Genomic DNA, 21,447 nt, shown 5'->3' with positions numbered 1-21,447 from the left:
GCCTGCATGGTCTGAGCAGACAGTCTGAACCGTGGGGGATGGCAGCTCATGGAACAGAGGGTGAGAAAACAAGTTCCCATCCACAGAGTCTGCACTGCCACTGTGACTCAGCTGCTACTCACTTCACCTCCGAGGCGACATTTCTAACAAAGAAGTTTATCACTCTGAGAGTGTTAAGATCAACACTGAGGAACAGCTTTGAGTCTGGCCTCTCTTTCACACATGCATAACATTTGCATTTTTCCACACATTCTCCATGGAAGAAGTATCACTGAGGGTTTCTTGACACTTACCCGCTTCCTTTATGTTCTGAAAGAGAATGCAGGGAGGACTTTTATTGAGCCTGCAACTGTAAACCTTTAGGAAGAATCAGTATGAAATAGTGATTTCATCTTACCTTTAGGGTACAGGTAAGCTGTAGATGTGGAATGCAGGAAAACAGGTCTGATACGCTTAAACGTTTTTATAGCCTAAGGAAATCCAAAATGGCCCTGGAAAAGGATGGTTGATTTTGTTTGGTTTTGATTTGCAAATTGCAGAAACTCCCTGCTCAACAGAAAGTAACACCTGCAGTCCTGCAGCAAGCAAGCTGCTTGTCCTCCAGTTAGCCCAGTCCTCAATTCTTCTCAGTAATGCTGAGAATCTTGACCTTCCAAAAATGACTGCTAGCTGGGACTTTGCTCCAACTGGATTTGTTGGTGATGAGGATTGCTGTCATCAGTACTAATGACAGGTACATGCAATGTAATGTACATATTGCACACTGCAGCGTGCTGCCGAAGCTCCCAAGGCTTCAGTGTTGTATTGACACCAATAGAACAAAATCATTATTACATATTCCTCTATCACTACCTTCCATTGCCTGGATGGCAGTGATCACCCTCATCCTCCAGACTGTGTCTGCTGTCACCTCTCCAGCACAGTATATTTTAAGCAACCTTAATGGAGCTGACATTTTCCACTGTTACATCACTGGTTTTGATCACAGAGGCTTGAAGAATAGTCTAAAAAAAGCGTGACTTCAGAGTCCTGATGTTGTCTTATATTAGACCGAGACCGATGTAGGCTAAACCCTAATGTAGGCTCTCTGTAGTGTTAGTTTCTTGCAATAAGAGGCTTCATCTCCCCATCTGTCTGATTTATGATAGATTAAGATGTCAGTTAATCTCTTGATTAACCTTCAGTCATCTAGCCAAGTACTGTGTGCAAAAGGAACCCATTACATAAATACACACTACTAATTTTTCTTTAATTATTACTGTGTATGCCAGAGGGATGCAGAGGGGATACAAACAGGGATAGACAGCAGCCTCCTCAATCTGATTTCAAGAGAAACCGATGAACTCGGCTCCTTGGGAGGTCTGTTTTCTTATCTCTGCCCACACCATTTGACAAAGGCAAACTGTGAAAGGGAACAGGCATGATCCTGGGGGTTGAAAAACCTCCTTTATACATCTGAGTGCCTGAACCTTATATGAAGCATGTAATGGTACGTTCGCCACTAAATAAAATCCCTACCACCACCTTAAAAAGAAATTAGAGTACAGGGGGAAGTAGCTCTAGAACAGACAAAGGAAGACAACAAAGGGTCCTCAGGTGTGTACAGCACCTGGTAGGGAGCGTATCAGCCTTCAGACAAGACCTTGGGGATTCTGCCAGGTGACAAACACCGGTTGCTATAGAGATAGCAGTGCTCTCCAAATGCAGAGAGATGCTCCAGGATGCATCTCAGAACTGACAGCCAACCACTTCCTACTGCTCCTGTCAAAATAGCTGAAATTTCCACAAGATTTCTTAGGAAAAAAAACAAACAACAAAAAGACAAAACAGCTGTCTCTGGAGACAGGCACTGCTACTGTGAGAATTGCTATCAGTCACCTCCTGGCTAAAGAGCAGGCTCAGCTGGGAACTCAGCAGGTCCAAAGAGCAGCATGAGCTTCAGCCCAGACACACACACCAAAATCTGCTCTGTGGGAAGATGGTTCCTCTTCCTCGCCAGCCCTCCCCCCACTCCAAGTCTTTGTCAGCTCAGATTTTTCAGGTAAATAAGCTGAAGCATCCTGAAGTTCCTAGATGCATCAGGTATCCTCTGCATGAGTCTCCAAGCTGTTACACTGTGGTGACACAGCTGTGCTCAGGAGCAAAGCCTGCAGCTTCATCTGTGAGTGGAGGTGCTGTACTTTATATACATCCTTATTCTGTCAGAGATAACAGCTTGGATGCTGACTAGAAAAGCAGATATGCAGCACTACTCTTTTACCTTCTCAGAATTCACATTCCTTCCTCAGCCTGTCACCCCATTAGAACCAAGCATATATATAGAACTGTAGCCCTCCCTGTCTTATTCAAGGGCTTGGCTGGATAAGGACCTCAGTTCATTATGTACTGTACATCACATAAACACAACTATGGGAGCTCTCAAGCCCACCACAGTCATGTTCTCAAATGATTTTCATCTCTGTTCTCTGTGTATATTAGACTTGCTCCAAAGATGTGCTGGCCAGGCTGCTTTTCTTTGTGCTTTCTTACCCAGAGGTAACTGGGAAGCTGTGCCAGCAGCGCCTCGGCTGGTTCAGTGCCTGTCACTACCCTGATCTCATTCAGTCATGTGGATTTCTCCGTACCTGAGAAACCCCTCCACACAATGCTCACCAGATTCCTCAAAGGTAGGATTAGCCCTGGGGATGGCTACAGCCCGAGCAAACATCTAATCATCCATCTGTTATGAGCAAGATCCAAGTAAGAGTAGTATAAATAAACAGAGCAAGAAGGAGATCATACGCATTTCTCTAGAAATACCATTTTGCCTGTGAGCTTACACAAAGGCAGAATAAAGGTCTATTTGCCTTTGTGCTCAGAGATGCACCATCCCCACTTGCAACTGCTTCAACAAATGAGAATAGAGAAAGTGGGTCATTTTGTCGCCAGGACAACAAAAGCACACACTGACCTAGATATGTCTAAGGGAACCTAATCTTGCTGTTGGCACAGACTAAGGGATTCAGGCAGTGTTGGGCGTTTCCAGTTGGGGAAGCACAGCACATTAACAATCTCAGATTGTTTTTTTTTGTCTGCAGTATCAGGAACAGACTTCCCTCTTTGTTTCTCACAGCAGGCAGTGCAGTGATGGCACTCAGTTCTGATTACCAGCTGCTGGTGGCAGGTTCCCAGGATGGCTTAATGCTAGTCTGCAAGATGGAAGTTACAGAGATGCTGCACACCCTCCCTGGTGAGCATTCTCCATTCTTTATGGTCGGATAGCTTCTTTCAGGTCTGAAAAAAGCCTTGACAGCTTGGCCATCACCTCTTAGCCATCAGCATTCTGCCAATTGCTGAAAGCACCAAGAATCCCTTGGTTTGTTAATCCTCCTCTCTTAACTCATAGCCAAGGTGAGGTGTGTGAAAGCATTTGGAAAAGGAACATGCACTGTCTCAGCTGCCATGGATCACTGCCTGTGCACCTGGAATTTGATTCCTGGCAGAGTAAAGTTTGTTATCCAAGATGCACATATTGAAGAGCACCCCTCCCATCACCTTCACTGGATGAGAGGCACATGACTGTATATTCTTCTGCAGACACAAAGGTACAGCCATTCCTTAAGGGTGCTGAAAAAACAAGCACTTAAGGAGCTACAGCCACAATAATGGATGTTGTGTACACAAAAGGTAGCTCAGGCCTTGCTGCTTCTGTCTCTTCTGCCACCTCTTCACTAGGTCAGTGCTTCATATCTGGAGACAGCACTTCATGAAGGAAAGCAAGCAGGTCAAATGCCTCCAGGTGCTTCACACATTCCTTTTAGAATAACTCCATATTAGCAGTTGCCCAGTATCTGCCTTGCAGTGTTAGGAGCAGGATATTTTTTCCTTGGCTTTGCTGGTGTTTCATTCAAGTTAGTCAAGCTATATCATTCCACCTCTTTAATAGGTACACTGGTATGCAAGTATGATGGCATTAACAGCGAATTACTGCCCTAAGCTATCAGGAAGAGCCAACCAACAGGATTCATGGCTCCCCAAGTCCTGCGCAGAGCTGTTTAAACTGACAGACAGCGTTCAGGTCTGATTCTGAAGCACCTGGATACATTATCAAGGTGCCAACCCTGTCTAACTGAAGAAGCACTATGTGTAATAGTGTTACTGTTAGCACTACTATGACACTAAAACATCAGTCATGGGAGTTACCCATCTACAGATTATTCTTGCTTATGCCAACTAAATGAAAAATATGTCAAATCTGTGACAAGAATAAGTCCTCCCAAATTAACAACAGCAACAGAACAGGATAGTTTGGGCCAGCTCACACCCTCCTTAAAGGACTGCTCTGGTAAAAATCTTTAGTAATGTTTTAACACTACTCTTAAGTACTGAATAACCACTGAATACTCTAGGGCAGCCTCACCTCAACCTGTGCTTTCCATGTCACAATCTGATCCCAATCACCATCTGTTTTCAGTCCTGAAAAGCATTCACTGTGCATGCTTCTCAAAAGATGACCAATACTTGGACACAGGATCAGACCATCACAGTCTGGAATGTTGCAACTGGTGAATAACTGAATTGTTAGCAACATTGAACAGCCTTAGAGCACCCTACATGCTTCAAGTTTGAGTTAAAACACCCATGTGAATGAATATTAGATCAGAAAACAGCCTAATATCTTGGCCAAAGCCTGCCAACAAACAAAGATGACTTTACTAAGCCACAGTTATTTCAGCATATGCACTATGCTTCCTTTTTCTCAGTTCCCACGAGCAAACCACAGCAATGCGTTCGACTTACCCACCTTGTATCACTACACCGGAGTATATATCCCAGAAGAGGGTAGAACACTGTAATGCTATAATAACAAGTTAGCAAAGACTTGAATGCAGCAAATAAGAATGAGCTTGAATGCAGCGACCATAAATTCAGAAACTGAAGAAAATAACTGCTTACCTTTGGAAGGCCTCAAGTAAGCAGGGATCTCCAACCAGAGATACCCTCACCTCCACAGCCAACCCTTCAATGAGGGCTGGGAAGGGGTGGATCCTGGCTCCACCCCTCCATCACTCAGCAGCACTGCTTGCACCTGAGCTCCCTGGGTTGGCCCTGCCTTCCCACCAGGTGTTCCAACACTGTTTCAGGCCATGACATAGCATTTCCACTACAAATATCAAAGCCAAAAGCTGAAATCCCAGCACTACAGCTCTCAGCAAAGGGTTCAAATAGCAGTCAAGTTAATTGCAAATTCAACCCAAGGTCTCTATGAGACATCCCTATGGTGTCCTATGGAGAAACAGACAGCATAGCATACTGGTTTCCCTCTCTCTCATGTAGCAGTAGTGGTCCAATTCAACAGAGTTCAGTTGTCTGCTGGGAAAGGAAGCAGGGGACATGCATTAGGGGAAGCCCAAAGTTAGGGATGTACATTAAGCCCTTTGCTCTGTGCCTGGCCCCACAGGTGCCTTGCTGGTGGTGCAGCGCATGCACAGCACTGCTTGTAGGATCATTCCCCAATGCAGATGGGTTTGTGGCCACCACGAGGCTGGGTCGCATCATTTGTGAGAGGTTCTGTCGTCCCACAAGAGCCTCTTCTCAGCACACCACCACCACAGCTCTGTGCAACGACATCAGAGGGAGGGACAGGAGGAAGTGCAGCACACAGCAGTGTGACCAAGGAAACCCTTCTGGGAGCCTGATCTGGACCGACACGCTGTCCCACATCTGCTCGGTGCTGTAAAAGCCAAGATGAATAACCTGAAACAGCACAAACAGCCGCTCCCCTCCCATCTCATCTCATCCCATCCCATCTTATCTCATCCTGCTTCAGAACGATGTGGTTGAGTAGCCCTGCAGGTCCCCTCGCCTTCACAGCACGAGCCACCGCTGCCACGTACCACAGAACGAGCGTGTAAGATCAGCGAATAAGCAACAATAAATAAAGACGGTGTTTGATCCACAAATGCCACAACGGGCGCTGGAGCTCAGTTTGTGCCCTTTAATCGCGGCCCAATAGGAGCGGCCACCGCGAGGGCCCCGGGCTCCCGTACAACGTCCGTCCGTCCGTCCGTCCGCCACCCGCCGCTGCCCGTAGCGGTCCCGCATTGCTCACCCCGCGCAGCCCCGTCCCTCCCTCGTCCCGCTCAGGTTTCCCCGCCGCTCCCGCCGGTGCCGCTGGAAGGGCCGGAAGCGTCGCGCGGTGCGGGCGGTTCCGCTCCGGGCCGGGCCGGGCCGTGGCGCCGTGCGCGCTGACGCAGACGCTCCGCACGCGCTGACGGGGGGCGCGCGGCGGCGGCGGCTCCGACTCCCAACATGGCGGCGGGGGGCGGCGGCGGCGGCCGGGGGGGCAGCGCCCCGCGATGGGGCGGCGGCGGCGGCGGCCGGGCCGCGGCGCAGGAGAAGCTGCCGGTGCATGTGAGTGCGGAGCGCGGCCCCCCGGGATTCGTCCCCATCCTCGCGGAGGGCGGCGGGGAGCGGCCCTGCCCGCCCCGCCGTGACCCGCCCCGCCCCGGTCCGGCGCCGAACCCGCCCCCGGGGCCGCGGGGCGCCCCTCTGCTCCCACAGCCCGGGGCGCCCCCGCCTTCCCCCCCCCCACACTCGGCCCCGTTCCCCACCCCCGTTACCGCGGCCTTCCCCCACCATCCTCCCGTCCCCTGATCCCCCCCTCGGTCCCACAGTTTCGGTGCCCTCAGCCCCGCTCCGGTATCGCGGCGTTCCCCCGGGGTCTGTTCCGTCTCACCGGCGCTCTCAGCGCGGTGGGGGTGTCAGCCGAGGCCTCTGCAGCGCCCCGGGCCTGTGCGCCCCCTCCCCGGGGCCTCAGTAGCATCCCGCCCACAGGTGGAGGATGCGCTCTCCTACCTGGACCAGGTGAAGATCCGCTTCGGCAGTGACCCCGCCACCTACAACGGCTTCCTGGAGATCATGAAGGAGTTCAAAAGCCAGAGGTAAAGCCCGGCCCGGGCTGCCCCGGGGCTGTCTCAACCTTGGGGGCTTCCTCAGCCTTCACCCCATGGTTCCCCTGTCCTTGCTGGCCCAGTTGTTCCACGCTGGAGGTGATGGAGGAGGTGTCCATCCCAGTGCCGTCTGCTTCCTTGTTTTCCAGAGCAGAAATCCATGGGAAAAGAACAGTGTGTTTTTACATCCTGCTCTGAAACGCAGATTTGGAAAAACAGATGAAGAATTTTAAGAGTATTGCTGAGAGCTCTCAGTCTTTGTGTGGTGCCCATATTGGGTAACCTGCATGTTCTTCTCTATGGAGAATGTTCCCAGTGGGTGGCTGCAGTGGATGCTGCTCCTTCCCTCTGCCTGGGCTCACTCCTAGGTCTGAAGATTCCAGACTTGTTTTTGATGAGAATGGCATCTGGCTTCTCACCTACCTCTGTAGTTTTTTGGCCTTAAGTTGTATTTCTGACATAACACAAGTAACAAAATTCTTCTCAATTTTAGCATCGACACACCCGGAGTCATCCGACGCGTCTCACAGCTGTTCCACGAACACCCCGACCTCATTGTAGGATTCAATGCTTTTCTCCCTCTGGGATACAGAATAGAAATTCCAAAGAATGGGAAGTTAAGTATACAGTCACCGCTGACAAGTCAGGTAGGTTATAAAGCTCACAGTACTCCAAATAAATCCTATTAATATATTGCTTCGCACATCTCTTGCGCTGTTTAGGCTATGTACGTTTGCATGTATTGCACATTGCAAAAGTTCTGACCTAGTTTTTAAGATGTGGTAAGGGCTACAATGTAAAACTGAAATACATCTTGTGTGTGATGGTTGGGTACACATTGGCCTCTCCTTTTTTCTTGTTACTGTGCAGCTGTGGAGGCCGAAATAGAGTTCTTACTGAATTCTGCTGATAAAGTTGTGGTTTAATGCTGATTAGTAGCAGTATGTATCTTTCAGATCTTTCTGTTGCTCAGGAGTTTAATGTTTCTTAAAACTGACATAGAACAGTGGTAACAGGAACTGCAGCACACATTACCTGGTACAGCCTCACAAGTGTGGATAATGCAGGGACAGTCAAAAGCAGCAGTGAGTCAGACTGTTTACCAAGTCAGATATGGCTTATGGGTTTGTTTGTTTTTAACTCGTGGTGTTAATAACACAGGGAAGAAAATGTATTAGCAAATTAAATCTTTTTTCCCCCCCACATTTATTTCTTCATGTGGTAATCTGTTTTAGCTAAACATTTAAAATATCAATGCTAGGATGTAGTTGCACCTGTGTTTCAACACGAGTCACTGTCTTGTATGTCTTATGCCACTAGGTGCCCTCAGAGCCTGTTCCCAGCGCCCTCCCTGGCAGCGGGCTGTTGTTGCATTACTCACAGGAGAATTCGCACAACCACAGTGACTGTACTGAGGAGTTTAGGCACCAGCTTCCGTACAAAGAAGATAAATCCCAAATCCCTTTGGAGTCCGATTCTGTAGAGTTCAATAATGCCATTAGCTACGTGAATAAGATCAAAACGCGCTTCCTTGACCACCCAGAAATTTACAGATCCTTTTTAGAAATTCTTCATACTTATCAGGTAAAAAGCCTTCAATGTAAGATAGATTATGGGTTTGTGGTGTGGCTGCTTGAACAGCTATCAAATGAGACATCAGGCTTTGTGCAACAACTGCCTCATAGATATTCATATGAAATGACAGAAGTGTGAAAACTGTCGAACCTCCTGGGCTCTGAGATGCAGAGGGGTTGTACGTGGATCTGTCTTCAATAACCTTCAGCTGATGTAGTGATAACCTGTGGGATAGGAGCCTTGGACTGTCTAATAGTTATATGAAGTTTATGTTGTGTTTTTATTTTGGCTGCTGTGAGTCGTGTGTTTGTATCTGTTTAACATCTGTGTGTATCTTTTCAGAAAGAACAGCTTAACACTAAAGGTCGACCCTTTCGGGGCATGTCAGAGGAAGAAGTATTTACTGAAGTAGCAAATCTGTTCAGAGGCCAGGAGGATCTCCTCTCTGAGTTTGGACAGTTTCTTCCAGAGGCTAAAAGGTCTTTGGTATGTGTATGCTTAAAGCAAGGCAGAATATTTAATGCTGCCTGTTCATATGTAGAATGCATTATGGAAAGACTCACAACCTGTAGATGAAATTCACTTCTCTTCACTGCTTGGAATTTCACAAAACAAGTCACTTAACTACATGCTCTTTGTTCAGATAAACAGGATTTGTTATTTGTACAGACTGAGGAGAGAGCATTGAAACGATGATTTGTTTTCTTCAGTTCACAGGAAATGGACCATGTGAAGTGAATAGTGTCCAGAAAACTGAGCATGAAAAGAATCTTGAGCACAGCAAAAAGCGATCCAGGCCGCTGCTGTTGCGTCCTGTTTCTGGCCCAGCAAAGGTATCTCTCTGCAAGTGACCTCATATTACTCGTTTTGTTTATGTAATTCCTTGGGTAAAGTTGTAATGAGTAGTGACTGTGAAGCATGTAGGTTAGGTACAAGGGGGAAAAAAATCAAAACTATTTTATATAATCTGCAAGGAAAGCATTCTAAGATGTATATGGTAGCATGTTGTATACTGATCATCAAGCCTTTAGGTGCAGAGTATTGGTCCTCAAAAGGGTAATTCATGGCTTCTGCAAAGGAAACTTTCTTTGGAATTCTTCCTGAAGTGATCCTTCTCCTCCTCAACTAGGATTCATTTGATACAGATTGCTGTGGAGGACTTGACATAGCAATGCTAGATTGCTGTTCGGGAAATACCGATGATCAGACTTTGCAGAGAGCTGTTCTGTGTCAACAAGTGGAGTTTGATAGCATTTGAATGACAACATATTAAGTATAATCGTTTGTTCTTTTGACAGAAGAAAATGAAACTGAGAGGTACCAAAGATCTGTCAGTAGCAACAGTGGGAAAATATGGAACGCTGCAGGAGTTTTCATTCTTTGACAAGGTCAGTACACGGCCTGTTGTCACGCTGTGGGCTTACTTTAAACTTGTTATTATTTATTTAATCTGTGTGTCAGCACTTAGCAATTGCCTGACTTCAAGTGGCAGAGGGAGGGCAGACCAAGAAAAAAGCAAATAGATGGGTTTGGAAGAATGGGAACTGATCATTAGCCATTTCCCGAATGCTTGTTTCTATCACGTACGTTTTACTGTGCTTTTCAGCAGCATTTCCTGATAGTGACTATATGTAGCTATTAAATTAATGTTTGAAACTGAGACTTCTGGGGAATGTTCTCTTTTTATGCTGCAATGCAAATAGAGGTTGGTCTCCATACCTGTGGTTCAGACTCCTTAGAATATGAACACTAATTAAAAGTGACATTCAAGTGGTTTGATAATTTCTTTCCAAACTGTCTGTAGGTGCGTAGAGTACTCAAAAGTCAGGAAGTCTATGAAAATTTTCTCCGTTGCATTGCTCTCTTCAACCAGGAGTTGGTCTCTGGTTCTGAGCTGCTCCAGTTAGTTACGCCATTTTTAGGGTAAGTTACTGATTGCCATCTCTGCTGCATTGGCCTTTTTCAGCCTTGCTCTGTTAATTTTTGGTAGGTGCTGTGAATTTTGTCACTGAAGCTTTGAATTCAACATCAGAAATACATTTTAGGTAGCATGCCAGCAATGCAAAGCTAATCCACAAAGAGAAATAATACAATTGGAATCTTTAATGTAGCTACCCAACTCTTGGGGAGCATTCTGGGGAGGAGCTTATTTAGGTTTCATGCTTTTATGACAAGTATTAGCCAGCCTAAAACTGTTGGAATGAAATAACATAGGTCATGCTTATTTGTGTTTTTTGAAGGAAATTTCCAGAGCTGTTTGCACAGTTCAAGTCCTTTCTTGGTGTAAAAGAGCTTTCGTTTGCTTCTCCACTGAGCGACCGATCCGGAGATGGAATGAGTCGGGAAATAGATTATGCTTCCTGCAAACGCATTGGATCAAGTTACCGTGCTCTCCCAAAAACCTACCAGCAGCCAAAGTGCAGTGGGAGAACAGCCATTTGCAAGGAGGTACTTTGGCATCATCCACTAAATCCCTGCACAAACACTGTAATTATGTAAATGAAAGTACAGCTTCTGCACATGGGCTCCTCTTTAACTGACTATCCCTCTTCAGTCTTGTATCAGTTATTCATCCAATTCATTGAAATAAGAGTATCCACATTCAGCTTGTTAGATTTATCTAAACACATCCTCAGTCATGTCTTTCAGTGTAATCTCTTTTGAGGGTGTTTGCATGCACAAATTTATTTGAATGGACAAAAAAAAATGGAAGTTATTTCTCTAGCAGTGGACTCACCTTTGGAAGCAGTGTTTCTCCTGAAAGAGCACTGTGAGCCAATGCCATAGGCACTGCTGTCACTGAGAACAGACATCTACTCCCACTGTTCCCTGTTGTCTACTTTACTGCAATATCTGCTTTGAGAGAAGATAGTGAAGCTGCTTGTGAACTCTGATGCATTTCTACACAGACCTTTAATTATCTAGGCATAGTCATAATAGTGTTAGCTAGGCTGAAACTTGCAGTAGAAACTTAAGGAAGAACTGTTCAAGAATAAAACAGAGAAGTATCAGAGCTCTTAGAACAGCTCTGGCTCCTAAGACATTATTCAGTGTTGTATCTTTGCACTCTTGCAGGTGTTAAACGATACCTGGGTTTCATTTCCATCCTGGTCTGAAGACTCAACTTTTGTCAGCTCCAAGAAGACTCCTTATGAGGAACAGTTGCACCGCTGTGAGGATGAGCGGTTTGAGGTACCTCTGCTGTTCAGCTTCCATTCTCCCTCCTCAGAAAACAAAACTTTTAGCTGTTAAGGCTTTTTACTGAACTAATCATTACCAAATACTGGAAGCTTTATTAGTGTTCATTAGTTTGAGCAAGAGTTTGGGGTTTTCCCACTTGCTAACAGTTCTTTTAGGCATGAGTGCAGTTCTGGAAAGCATGTTACCTTTGGAGAACTGGCATAGGTCTATTTTCCAGTAAGAAGCCTTGCTGATGCTTCTTAGCTCCACCCAGCAGGCAGCAGATCTGAGCACTGCTCAGCTCCATTTTCCTGCGCTGTTAAACTGTGTCTCTGTGGACTCTTTAACAGCTGGATGTTGTCTTGGAGACCAATTTAGCCACAATACGTGTGCTGGAGAGTGTGCAGAAAAAGCTTTCTCGTCTCACTCAAGAGGATCAGGAAAAATTTCGGCTGGATGATTGCTTGGGAGGGACATCAGAAGTGATCCAACGCAGGGCCATCTACCGCATCTATGGTGATAAAGCACCAGAGATCATTGAAAGTCTGAAGAAAAACCCAGTTACTGCAGTCCCAGTTGTTCTTAAGAGGTAATTCCTGTTCTCCCACACTCACCTGGGATCTTAAAGAAACCAACACAGGATTGTAAAGCTCATTTTTGTTTTTTTCATTTTTTTTTTCCCCCAATAAGTAACTTGGTTTTTACTTCCTTACATTATAATAAAGTACAGAAATAGGAAATAAAGTAGATTTTGTTTACTTCTGAAGTGACAAATATTTTAGCAGCTCGTTAGAAGCATCTAAAATGTTTCAGTAGCTTGCTGAAAATGCTTCTGTCTGTGTTTAGAGTTCACAGACTGTGCTTTAAAAAAACATCAAGTTTTTGAGGTTGATTTGGGAGCAAAATATGAGTTTTAAGTCCTCCCTTCTTCTCTGTCCTGCTGTTTCTGAATACTTGGGTCATACACTTCTTTTTGCAATGCTGAAAGGTTCTGTGAAATGATCTCCAATGAGAAAGTTAAGGTGTTGGAAATTGTTGTTATTTTCTAGTCTTCCAAGCATTTTTAAACAGCTGGTTTTGGTAGACACTGTTAGAAAGGACAGCTTATCTCCAGTGATGGTGCTTTTATTTGTCTTTTCAAACTGAAGTAGATTGTACATTTATGCAGATTGAAAGCAAAAGAGGAGGAGTGGCGGGAGGCCCAGCAGGGCTTCAACAAAATTTGGCGTGAGCAGTACGAGAAAGCCTATCTGAAGTCCCTTGACCACCAGGCTGTCAACTTCAAACAAAATGACACCAAAGCTTTGCGCTCCAAGAGTTTGCTGAATGAAATTGAGAGCGTCTATGATGAGGTATGTATGCTAGCGAATAATTAATTCTCTTTGTCCTTCATTTACACTATTGTCTGAAGGTTCGCTCCGTGCCTGGGATCATCTTGAGGTGCTCTGAAGAGTTCTCAGTCCAAAATGGCTGTCCCAAGCATAGAGTTAATCCTGGCTTATTTCTTATGGCAGGAATGGCACTTGAGGATGGAGTGGAAGGATCTTTTATCTATTTGTCTCTTGATTACAGCATCAGGAGCAGCATTCAGAGGGGAGAAGTTCATCCACAAATGAGCCTCATCTTATCTTTATCTACGAAGATAAGCAGATTTTGGAAGACGCAGCATCTCTTATCAGCTATTATGTAAAACGTCAGCCTACCATCCAAAAGGAGGATCAAGCAACCATTCGGCAGATAGTGCACCACTTCATACCTGAGTTGTTCTTCTCTCAGCCTCCTGAACACAGTATTTCTGAAGAATCAGCAGATGAAGACAGAGAAAACCAGCAGGGGCAGAACCTGGATACTCCAGAGCTACGGAAAAAGCATGTGCCTGGGCCTCCAAGCAGTCCTTTGGAGACAAAAGCAACCTTCTGTGATGTTACAGCTACTGAGCCCCATAACACTCTGGATGATGTTTACAGTCTGTTCTTTGTCAATAATAATTGGTATTTCTTCCTCCGCCTTCATCAGACTCTGTGCTCAAGGCTCCTAAAGATTTATCGTCAAGCACAGAAGCAGCTTCTAGAATATCGGACTGAAAAAGAGAGAGAGAAACTCCTTTGTGAGGGGAGAAAAGAAAAGACCAATGATCCAGCCATGGAGCTAAGACTGAAGCAGCCAAGTAAGAATATGCTCTGACGTAGTCCATTATTAATGTTCTGGTTGTTAGTGCTTGATTGTATGTATCTGGGTAACTGCGACCAGCCGGCAAGGAATGTAGGGGTCCAAACCTCTGCTCTGTTTGCAGTTCATGGGTACAGCTGATCTGACAGGACAGCTCGTTTGTAATTTGTCCTTTGAGGGCTTTCACGCATAGTTTATAAAATCTTCCCACAAGTGCACAGCTGTCCAGTGTTCCCAAAGTATCTTGTATTAAAGTGTTACTTAGTTTTAAAATGTGAATGGTTCTCTGATGAAACCGTTAACCACTCAAAGTACTGCAAAAGAGCTTGAGGAAGAACTGTTATAGTATGTCAGTTCTCCTGAGAGAGAATTCTGCAAAGGTTCTCCGAGTACTGAATGTCATGATTCTCGAGCAGTGCTGTCCTGTACACCTGACTGCACTCTGCCTTTTGCATGTAGTAAGTGACTGCTCTTTTCCTCTGTCCAGGTGAGGTGGAACTGGAGGAGTACTACCCTGCATTCCTGGATATGGTGAGGAGCCTGCTGGATGGGAATATTGACCCAACACAGTATGAGGACACGCTAAGGGAGATGTTCACTATCCATGCCTATATTGGCTTTACTATGGACAAACTGGTGCAGAATATTGTCCGCCAGGTAACTATGCTCTTTGGGGGACAGCATGTTTCCCTTCTGTGGACAAATAGCTTTCTTACAGCACCTGTAATGCAAGAACTCTCAAAACTTTCAGCAAATGTATAGAAGTTAAATCTGTGGCAGAAAGGGCTTAATAAAAGTTCAGTGCGATAGTTCAGTATCTGCTACAGTACAGGGCCCACCTCAGGGGACTGACTCTTCCTGGCCTTTTCCAACACTTCTTCAGTTCCAGACTTTAAATTCTGCCATTTCCAAGATAAATCGAAGGCAAAAGAAAGGCTTTGTCCCTTGTATGCAATATCTGTCTTCTAATTGTAGGGTTGGTTTTTGTTGTTTATTTGTTAAATTAGGCACATTAGTTCCTTACTTTCTTTTTTCCCTTATATTGCAAAGTAATGAAAGGTAAAATAAAGTATATAAAGTCTCTGGAGTTAAATCTTTGATATTTTGTATGATGCTATGCTTAGTTTTGTGTTCCTTTCATAACACACTGAAGTTAAGTCTTGGCCCAGACTGCTAACTGAATTCTCTCCATTTTTTTAATGGAAGCTTCACCATTTAGTGAGTGATGACATCTGCTTGAAGGTTGTTGAGCTCTACTTGAATGAAAGGAAGCGAGGTGCTGCTGGAGGTAACCTATCCTCTAGGTGTGTCCGGGCAGCAAAGGAGACCAGCTATCAGTGGAAGGCTGAACGCTGCATGGCAGATGAGAACTGTTTCAAGGTGAGAACCTGCTGCCAGGACTGTGCCACTTCACCTGGGAGAAATGGGTTTTAAAGTGCCAAGGCCACAATATGGAAACAGGGGTACCAAAAACAGCATAGACAGTGCGGTGGTGTATTGACTCACTGAAAAGCCTTGTTGCTTATGCCTCTCCTGTTCTTGTATTTATTGTCCAAACAACTTGTGAATATCCATCATTTTATTGTGGACTCGTGGCCAACATCTTTCACCTGTCATTTACAGGTAATGTTTCTACAGCGGAAGGGACAGGTGATCATGACCATTGAGCTTCTGGATACAGAAGAAACCCAAACAGAAGATCCGGTGGAGGTCCAGGTAATACTTTTGTGGCCATGGAGTCTGCTGTACGACAGACAAAACAGATGTCTAAGAATGCTTTTCAGCTTTCTTAATCCCAAATATGAGTTTCTGCCAGGAAGATAAGCTTATCTGGGAGGTGTGGGCATTGACAGAAATGTGTGTGTTAATGAAACAGGTCCAACATAAATCATCTTGGGGTTGGGTGAGGTACCAGCAGCTTCCTAAAGAGCATCTGGAAATAAACTAGTCCTTTGCAGCAGTGTTTATCTTGAGAGAAGTCTTGACTTGAAATTGATCTCTTGTAGCACCTTGCTAACTACATGGAGCAGTACGTTGGGGTAGAAGGAGTACCCAACAGCCAGAATGATGGCTTCTTACTGAAACCAGTTTTTCTGCAAAGGTGAGCTCCCTCCCTCTCCTGAGTCATATCTGGGTCAGCTGGTCCTGCTTCCTCTGAGCGTTTGGCAGTGATAGCAGGTGATGTGCAGCACAGGCAGTTCTAGGGAAATGCACTCGTTTCTGAGGTCCAGGGGGACTGCTGGTGTTCAATGTGCTGTACAGGAATGCTGAAGAAAAAAATTAATGACCACTGCGCTGAGGTGTGTTGATGATGGAGTGGGACTGCCTAAGCAGTCCTTTCTGGGGGGAATTTGAGGTCTAGTTTGTTTGTTTCCATTTTGGTAACTACTTGTTGAGAGTCTGAAAACTAAAACATACATTTCATACTGGTGCTGTCGGCAATGCTAGCTGGGTAAAAAGAGAGTGGGTAAACACGTGTGACAAATGCTTCATAATCTTTGTTTCGTTCCAGAAACCTAAAGAAATTTCGCAAGTGGCAATGTAAGCAAGTGAGAGCTCTGCGGAGTGAGGTGAAGAGCTCCTGGAAGAGACTGATTGGGGTTGAGAGCGCGTGCAATGTGGACTGTCGGTTCAAGCTCAACACCCACAAAATGATGTTCATCATGAACTCAGAGGATTACATGTACAGGCGGGGAGCGCTCTGCCGAGCCAAGCAGGTGCATCTCCTGTTACTCTCTCAGTAGCTTAGACTATAGCAGAGATAGAAGATTGCAGCCAAAAGACAGGTATTGATAAGAAGTCTTGCAGCTGAATTTCTGCAAACTGCATCCAGAAGTTACTCCTCTGCATCGGATGAAACAAGGAAGAAAGATGGGAAATGTTCTGTGCTTTAGTTTAGTTCAGCAGGTTTTTCTTTGCAAATTTTAAAGGGGAGTGGCAAACATTAAGAAATAGAGATCCTTAAAGGCAGCTGTGTGGCTTTTCTGTTTGTATTGTGTTGTATAGCATGCCTGTCTTGGACATACAAAGAGGTGGAAGTTTTGACTTCTTGCCCAGAAACCTCTCAGTGATTTTTTTACTTTTCTGCTTTCAGGTACAGCCAATGGTGCTGTTAAAGCACCACCAGCAGTTTGAAGAGTGGCACAACAGATGGCTTGAAGAGAATGTGACCATGGAGGCAGTAGATGTAGTTCAAGATTGGCTAATGGGAGATGAAGATGAGGAGATGGTGCCCTGTAAAACAACTTGTGAGACAGTGAATGTCCATGGAGTCCCTGTGAACAGATACAGAGTGCAGTACAGTCGCCATCCAGCTTCACCTTGAGGAAATTTGTGCCTGGGACTTGCTGGTGAAACACATTTACTCTGAGAATAGTGGTGGGAATGCAATGTAATGTATTAATGGTATTTATCCAAACAGCATTTTACTTTGGATTATAACGTATTTTCCATATGGCCTAGACTTGTCTCCTTGCAGTGTAATCCTCCAGTCATCATGAAGAGACCGAACAGCTTTAAGGAAGAGGGCTCTTGGCATTGCCACACACTTTTTAGTAGTTTCCTAGCCTTAAGCCACTGCTGGCCAGCCAACACAGGAAGGCAGAACGAGTGGGCTGGGCTCCTGGTGATCTGCCACTGGTGGCTTTGTTGGACAGGAGTTGGCTGGTGCTTGGCAAATGCTGGCAGCTGCTTCCACTTTTCAGAAGTTTAATGTGCCCTATCTTCCTGAATTTGTGCCGTCTTGAAGCCTGCAGAACTCTTCAGTGTAACCTCCAAGTGCCAGCGTGGCACTGATTGCCAGCCTTGCTGCAGGCTGCTTCGTTATCTGCGTGTACTAATAAGGCAACAAATGCAGTGTTTGTTACTGGTGCTCCGGTGAGAAAATGTTGAAAGTGAGGCAGAGGTGAACAGCATACTGATCACTCTTAACTCCTGCTCACCAACTGAGTATTCTGGAGTGGGAACTAAGGGGAAGAATCTCTGTGAGCTGCAGTGCTGGGGAGGAGCCAAGGCCCACGGTCTGTCTGCCCCTCTCATTGCTCTGAGAATTTGTGACCTGCTGCAGAGTGCTGTCTCCGATCTGAAGCTGCTTGGAGCGTGTGTGTGGAGAAGGATATCCACTGCGAGGTCTGGTCTGATTATTTTTGGTATGTTGCATGCTGACTGGCAGCCCCTGGAGACTGCAAACTCTTCCTTGTGTGTGCCCAGATTCTGCGGTTCTGCTGGGTTGTACCACTTAAATAACGGCAGTAGATGGAGCTCTTGCAGCACAGTGTTTGCTCTGGATCTGAAGTTTTGTCCCAGATATTCTGCTGTTCCTGTTAGGTCAGTGCAGATGCTGTGTTTGCAGTGACACACGGAAGTCTGTAATGGGGAGGATTAGATCCAGCCACAACCACTGAAGCTTTTCCACCAAACCCTCCTTACTTCTACCCAAGCTTTATTGAATAGAAGCAAAGCAAAATGTAACCTGAACCGTGCAGAAAACTGCATCAACTGTCAGACTAAACCTGTTGAAAAATCAAGGAAATTCAGCTGTGTCTGTCCTGCAGCCCCACTGTGACTTTGCTGTTGTTTTTGGGGGCCAAAGGCAAGCACTCTCATGGAGCATATGACAAACATAATGTGTTGAGGCAGGTCCAGCCTCTTTCAGCTCAACCTCCAGCTTTTCATGGCTCTTAAGGGAATAACCCCCCAACCTGGATACTTTTTTTGTGGCTTTGATTTTAGGTTATAATTTCAGCGAAACCTAAATAGCAGCCTGTAGGATTTGTCCTGGGTTATTTCCACTGTACAGCGTTGGGTTTTGCAATTGTCTCACTTGACCGTAGAAAAATTGGCCTTTGGGGTATGTTTAATACAAAACTGTACTGACTCTTTGTCTTTTTTGCAAATTAATCTGTGGGAGGGAATGAAGGAGGCCACTCTTTGGCATTTGTGGCCACTTGCACAACCACTGCCAGTGCAGAACTTCTCTTCGTGTTCTCATTGAGTGTCTGTTGAATTCTGGTTACTGAAATGAGCTCCGAGGTTCCTCCCCCTGTCCACATAGATATGGGAGGGCGAGGTGGAGAGGGGGATCGAGCCCAGTGCAAAGCACAGTAACCCTTTCTCTTCCAGTCAGCTTAACAGAATACACCTCAGTCCTGTTCACCTCTCTGCTGTCTTCCAGTGGAGATGATAACTGTGCCAAATTTTATGGTTTTATGATACAGAAAAATGTTTACTAGACAATAGGTTGCAACTCGTGGCTTAAAATGCATTTGATTCCAGGTGTCCCATGAGGGTAACACACCTGTGTGCCATCCTGTTCCATCTCCCCATTTTTTAAGTGTACTTCAGGTATTTTTAAGCATCCTTATTTTGTAAACTTCTAATTTATGATCTTGAACAGATTACGACAGACTGTGGCCCTTCGTAGTGCTGTTGTCTCAAAAACAGTGGTAGCAAATGATGTGAAGTGATGGGATAAGTGGGCAGTGCAGGTCTGAGAGTGCTTTGCTGATGTCTGAGAGTTTAAGCTCAGCTGTTGTACCTGCAAGCACCACCTCGAATCAAGAGTTTGTTCTTCCATCTTTTTGAAGGATCTTTGCTTTTGGGCTTATAATTGCTTTGCCAGCTCTTTGAATGTAGTTTGTTTGTTGTTTTTTTAATATTTATTTGCACATCCAAGTCAAATAAAATACTGATTTTAAAAGTCTGCAGGTCTCACTGTTCTAAATGGGTTTAAGATTTCATTTATGCCTTCTGATAACCCCCAGAACTGACTGTCATGTGCTTGAAACTCAATTTTCAATGGTAGAAAAATGCAGCTGGAACTTCCTATACACCACTTTCTGTCCATTTCCCCTTGTCCTGTCTCCACACACTGCTGAAAAGAGTCTAGTCTCCCCACTTTGACCCCCCCCCCCCCACCTCAGATATTCATAGACCTGGATCAGGTCCTCTCTCAGTCTTCTTTTCTCAAGGCTAAGCAGACACAGTTCACTCAGCCTTTCAGCTCTGTGTTGGTTTGTTCCTAGCAGCACCTTTGCCATGAGAGGTGTGCAAAACCGAGGTCCAGACCCAGCTTCAGCTACTCGTGTGCTCCACACAACAGCCCTTGGAGTGCACGATTCCAGTTCCAAAACCCATCAGCACATCTGCTCCAGGTTAAAGCTGTACAAATGCAACCACAAAAATAACCCCCACCCGCCTTCCCCCCCAAATTCCTGGGTAATAATAACATGCTGAACCACCTTCCCTGGGAGCTCTGCACAACAAATGGATGTGTGGAGTTTGCAAATGAAGCCGCAGTGCTGTGACCCAGATCTGATAGGAGTTTCCTTTACATCATCCTCAACACTTCCGTTGCCATAACAAAGGGCGATTCCACTTTCCGTGCAGAGCAGCATTGCTCCCAGGGAAACAAACTGCCATAACAATCCTCTGGTGAATAAACAGTATGAATAGTTTGATATAAATGATGGTGATGACGTAGCAGAGCACACAGTGCATTCTACACACAAGCGTCCTCTTGGAGATGTTGGATTTAGCACAAAGAACAGCCCCTGTGCTGCGGGGGAGTGAAAGGCACCAGGGACGGCACAGCTGACATCGCCAAACACAGCTGGAGCTCTCAGCATTACACAGCTTTACAAGAGCCTTCATGGCTGCAGAATGAAATAACTTCATAAATTACATTAAGACCTGCTGAAGGGAGCACCTGAACAGCAGAAAAAGGAGAGGAGGGAGAGCTGGTGGCCAGCAAGGGCAGGAGGTGCCCCACACGCCACAGTCTGCAAGGACAAACCTGGGCTGAGCGAATGCTCCTTTCTTGCTCAGTGGAGGTTTTCTGTGCTGTGATTTGGAGGAGGCTCCGATGCTCACACAGCCAGTGGCTGGGAAAAATCAGCATTGCATTCATGGAAAATGTGAGGTTGTGCTGACAGCGGTGGAAACGCTGCATGCTGCTGGCTCTGCCCAGAGCTGCTGCCTCTCGTTCTGCAGCAGGAACACGAGCTCAGCCCAGGGCAGGATTCAGCTGCACTAGTTCTCTCTTCACACCTGCTGGTTTGCAGCTGAGCTGCTGGAACAGAGCTGGAATCTCAACCTTGCTACATGCACCTGAGTCCCAAAGTCAGATCAATCAGGCCCTAAAGGCACCATGTGGAGCAGGGCAGGTGCTGCTTGTACCTCCCTCACACCTCTAAAATCCCTCCCTCCCCTTTGTTCCAGTTCTAACTGCTCAGGGTTCAGAGTGATGGAAGCAAAGAGTGCTTTCTCCCAGGAGATACCTATTGCACAATGAGCAGCTTTAAAACCAAACTGTTACCCGACAGGGAAGGGAGCACATGAGATGTTAACAAGCTGTGACAAACTTCTGGCATGAGAATTTTCAAGCAAGCTGTTCTGCATCTAAAGCAATCACTGAAGATCACACAGCATTTGAAAAGTGAAGGATAGAGCAGTGAATAACCTCACCCTGCTCCACTCCAGAGACCCATCTGTAGGAAGCAGGGCTGTGATTTGCACACTATCTGCACCTGATTATGGCTAATTTTTTGCATACAGAGCATGGAAAGGATCCTGGTTGAGGCATGGAAAATAT

At 45.7% G+C, this 21,447-nt stretch overlaps 1 protein-coding gene across 1 annotated transcript; it reads left to right on the top strand.

Moving 5' to 3' along the window:
• Window positions 1–6,310: 6,310 nt before the first annotated feature.
• SIN3B (SIN3 transcription regulator family member B) lies at window positions 6,311–19,557 on the top strand. Its single transcript, XM_015886190.2, has 19 exons — window positions 6,311–6,393; window positions 6,817–6,923; window positions 7,426–7,579; window positions 8,253–8,516; window positions 8,850–8,993; window positions 9,218–9,340; window positions 9,806–9,895; window positions 10,312–10,430; window positions 10,748–10,955; window positions 11,583–11,699; window positions 12,038–12,276; window positions 12,856–13,039; window positions 13,260–13,854; window positions 14,344–14,513; window positions 15,063–15,236; window positions 15,480–15,572; window positions 15,863–15,957; window positions 16,369–16,573; window positions 16,951–19,557. Exons 2-19 carry the CDS (start codon window positions 6,901–6,903, stop codon window positions 17,179–17,181), a joined length of 3,228 nt encoding a protein of 1,075 aa, XP_015741676.2. The 5' UTR covers window positions 6,311–6,393; window positions 6,817–6,900; the 3' UTR covers window positions 17,182–19,557.
• The last annotated feature ends 1,890 nt before the right edge of the window (window positions 19,558–21,447 follow it).

This window comes from Coturnix japonica, chromosome 28 (genome assembly GCF_001577835.2).
Source record: "Coturnix japonica isolate 7356 chromosome 28, Coturnix japonica 2.1, whole genome shotgun sequence".
NCBI classification, from domain to species: Eukaryota; Metazoa; Chordata; class Aves; order Galliformes; family Phasianidae; genus Coturnix; species Coturnix japonica.
This window is presented reverse-complemented; position numbering and strand designations above follow the sequence as displayed.

Excerpts from the sequence above, each read along its gene's own strand:
- SIN3B (XM_015886190.2), top strand. The coding sequence starts at position 6,901 with ATGAAGGAGTTCAAAAGCCAGAG. Across the intron at positions 13,040-13,259 it reads TTGAGAGCGTCTATGATGAG|CATCAGGAGCAGCATTCAGA; the intron begins GTATGTATGCTA and ends TCTTGATTACAG. Across the intron at positions 14,514-15,062 it reads TGCAGAATATTGTCCGCCAG|CTTCACCATTTAGTGAGTGA; the intron begins GTAACTATGCTC and ends TTTTAATGGAAG.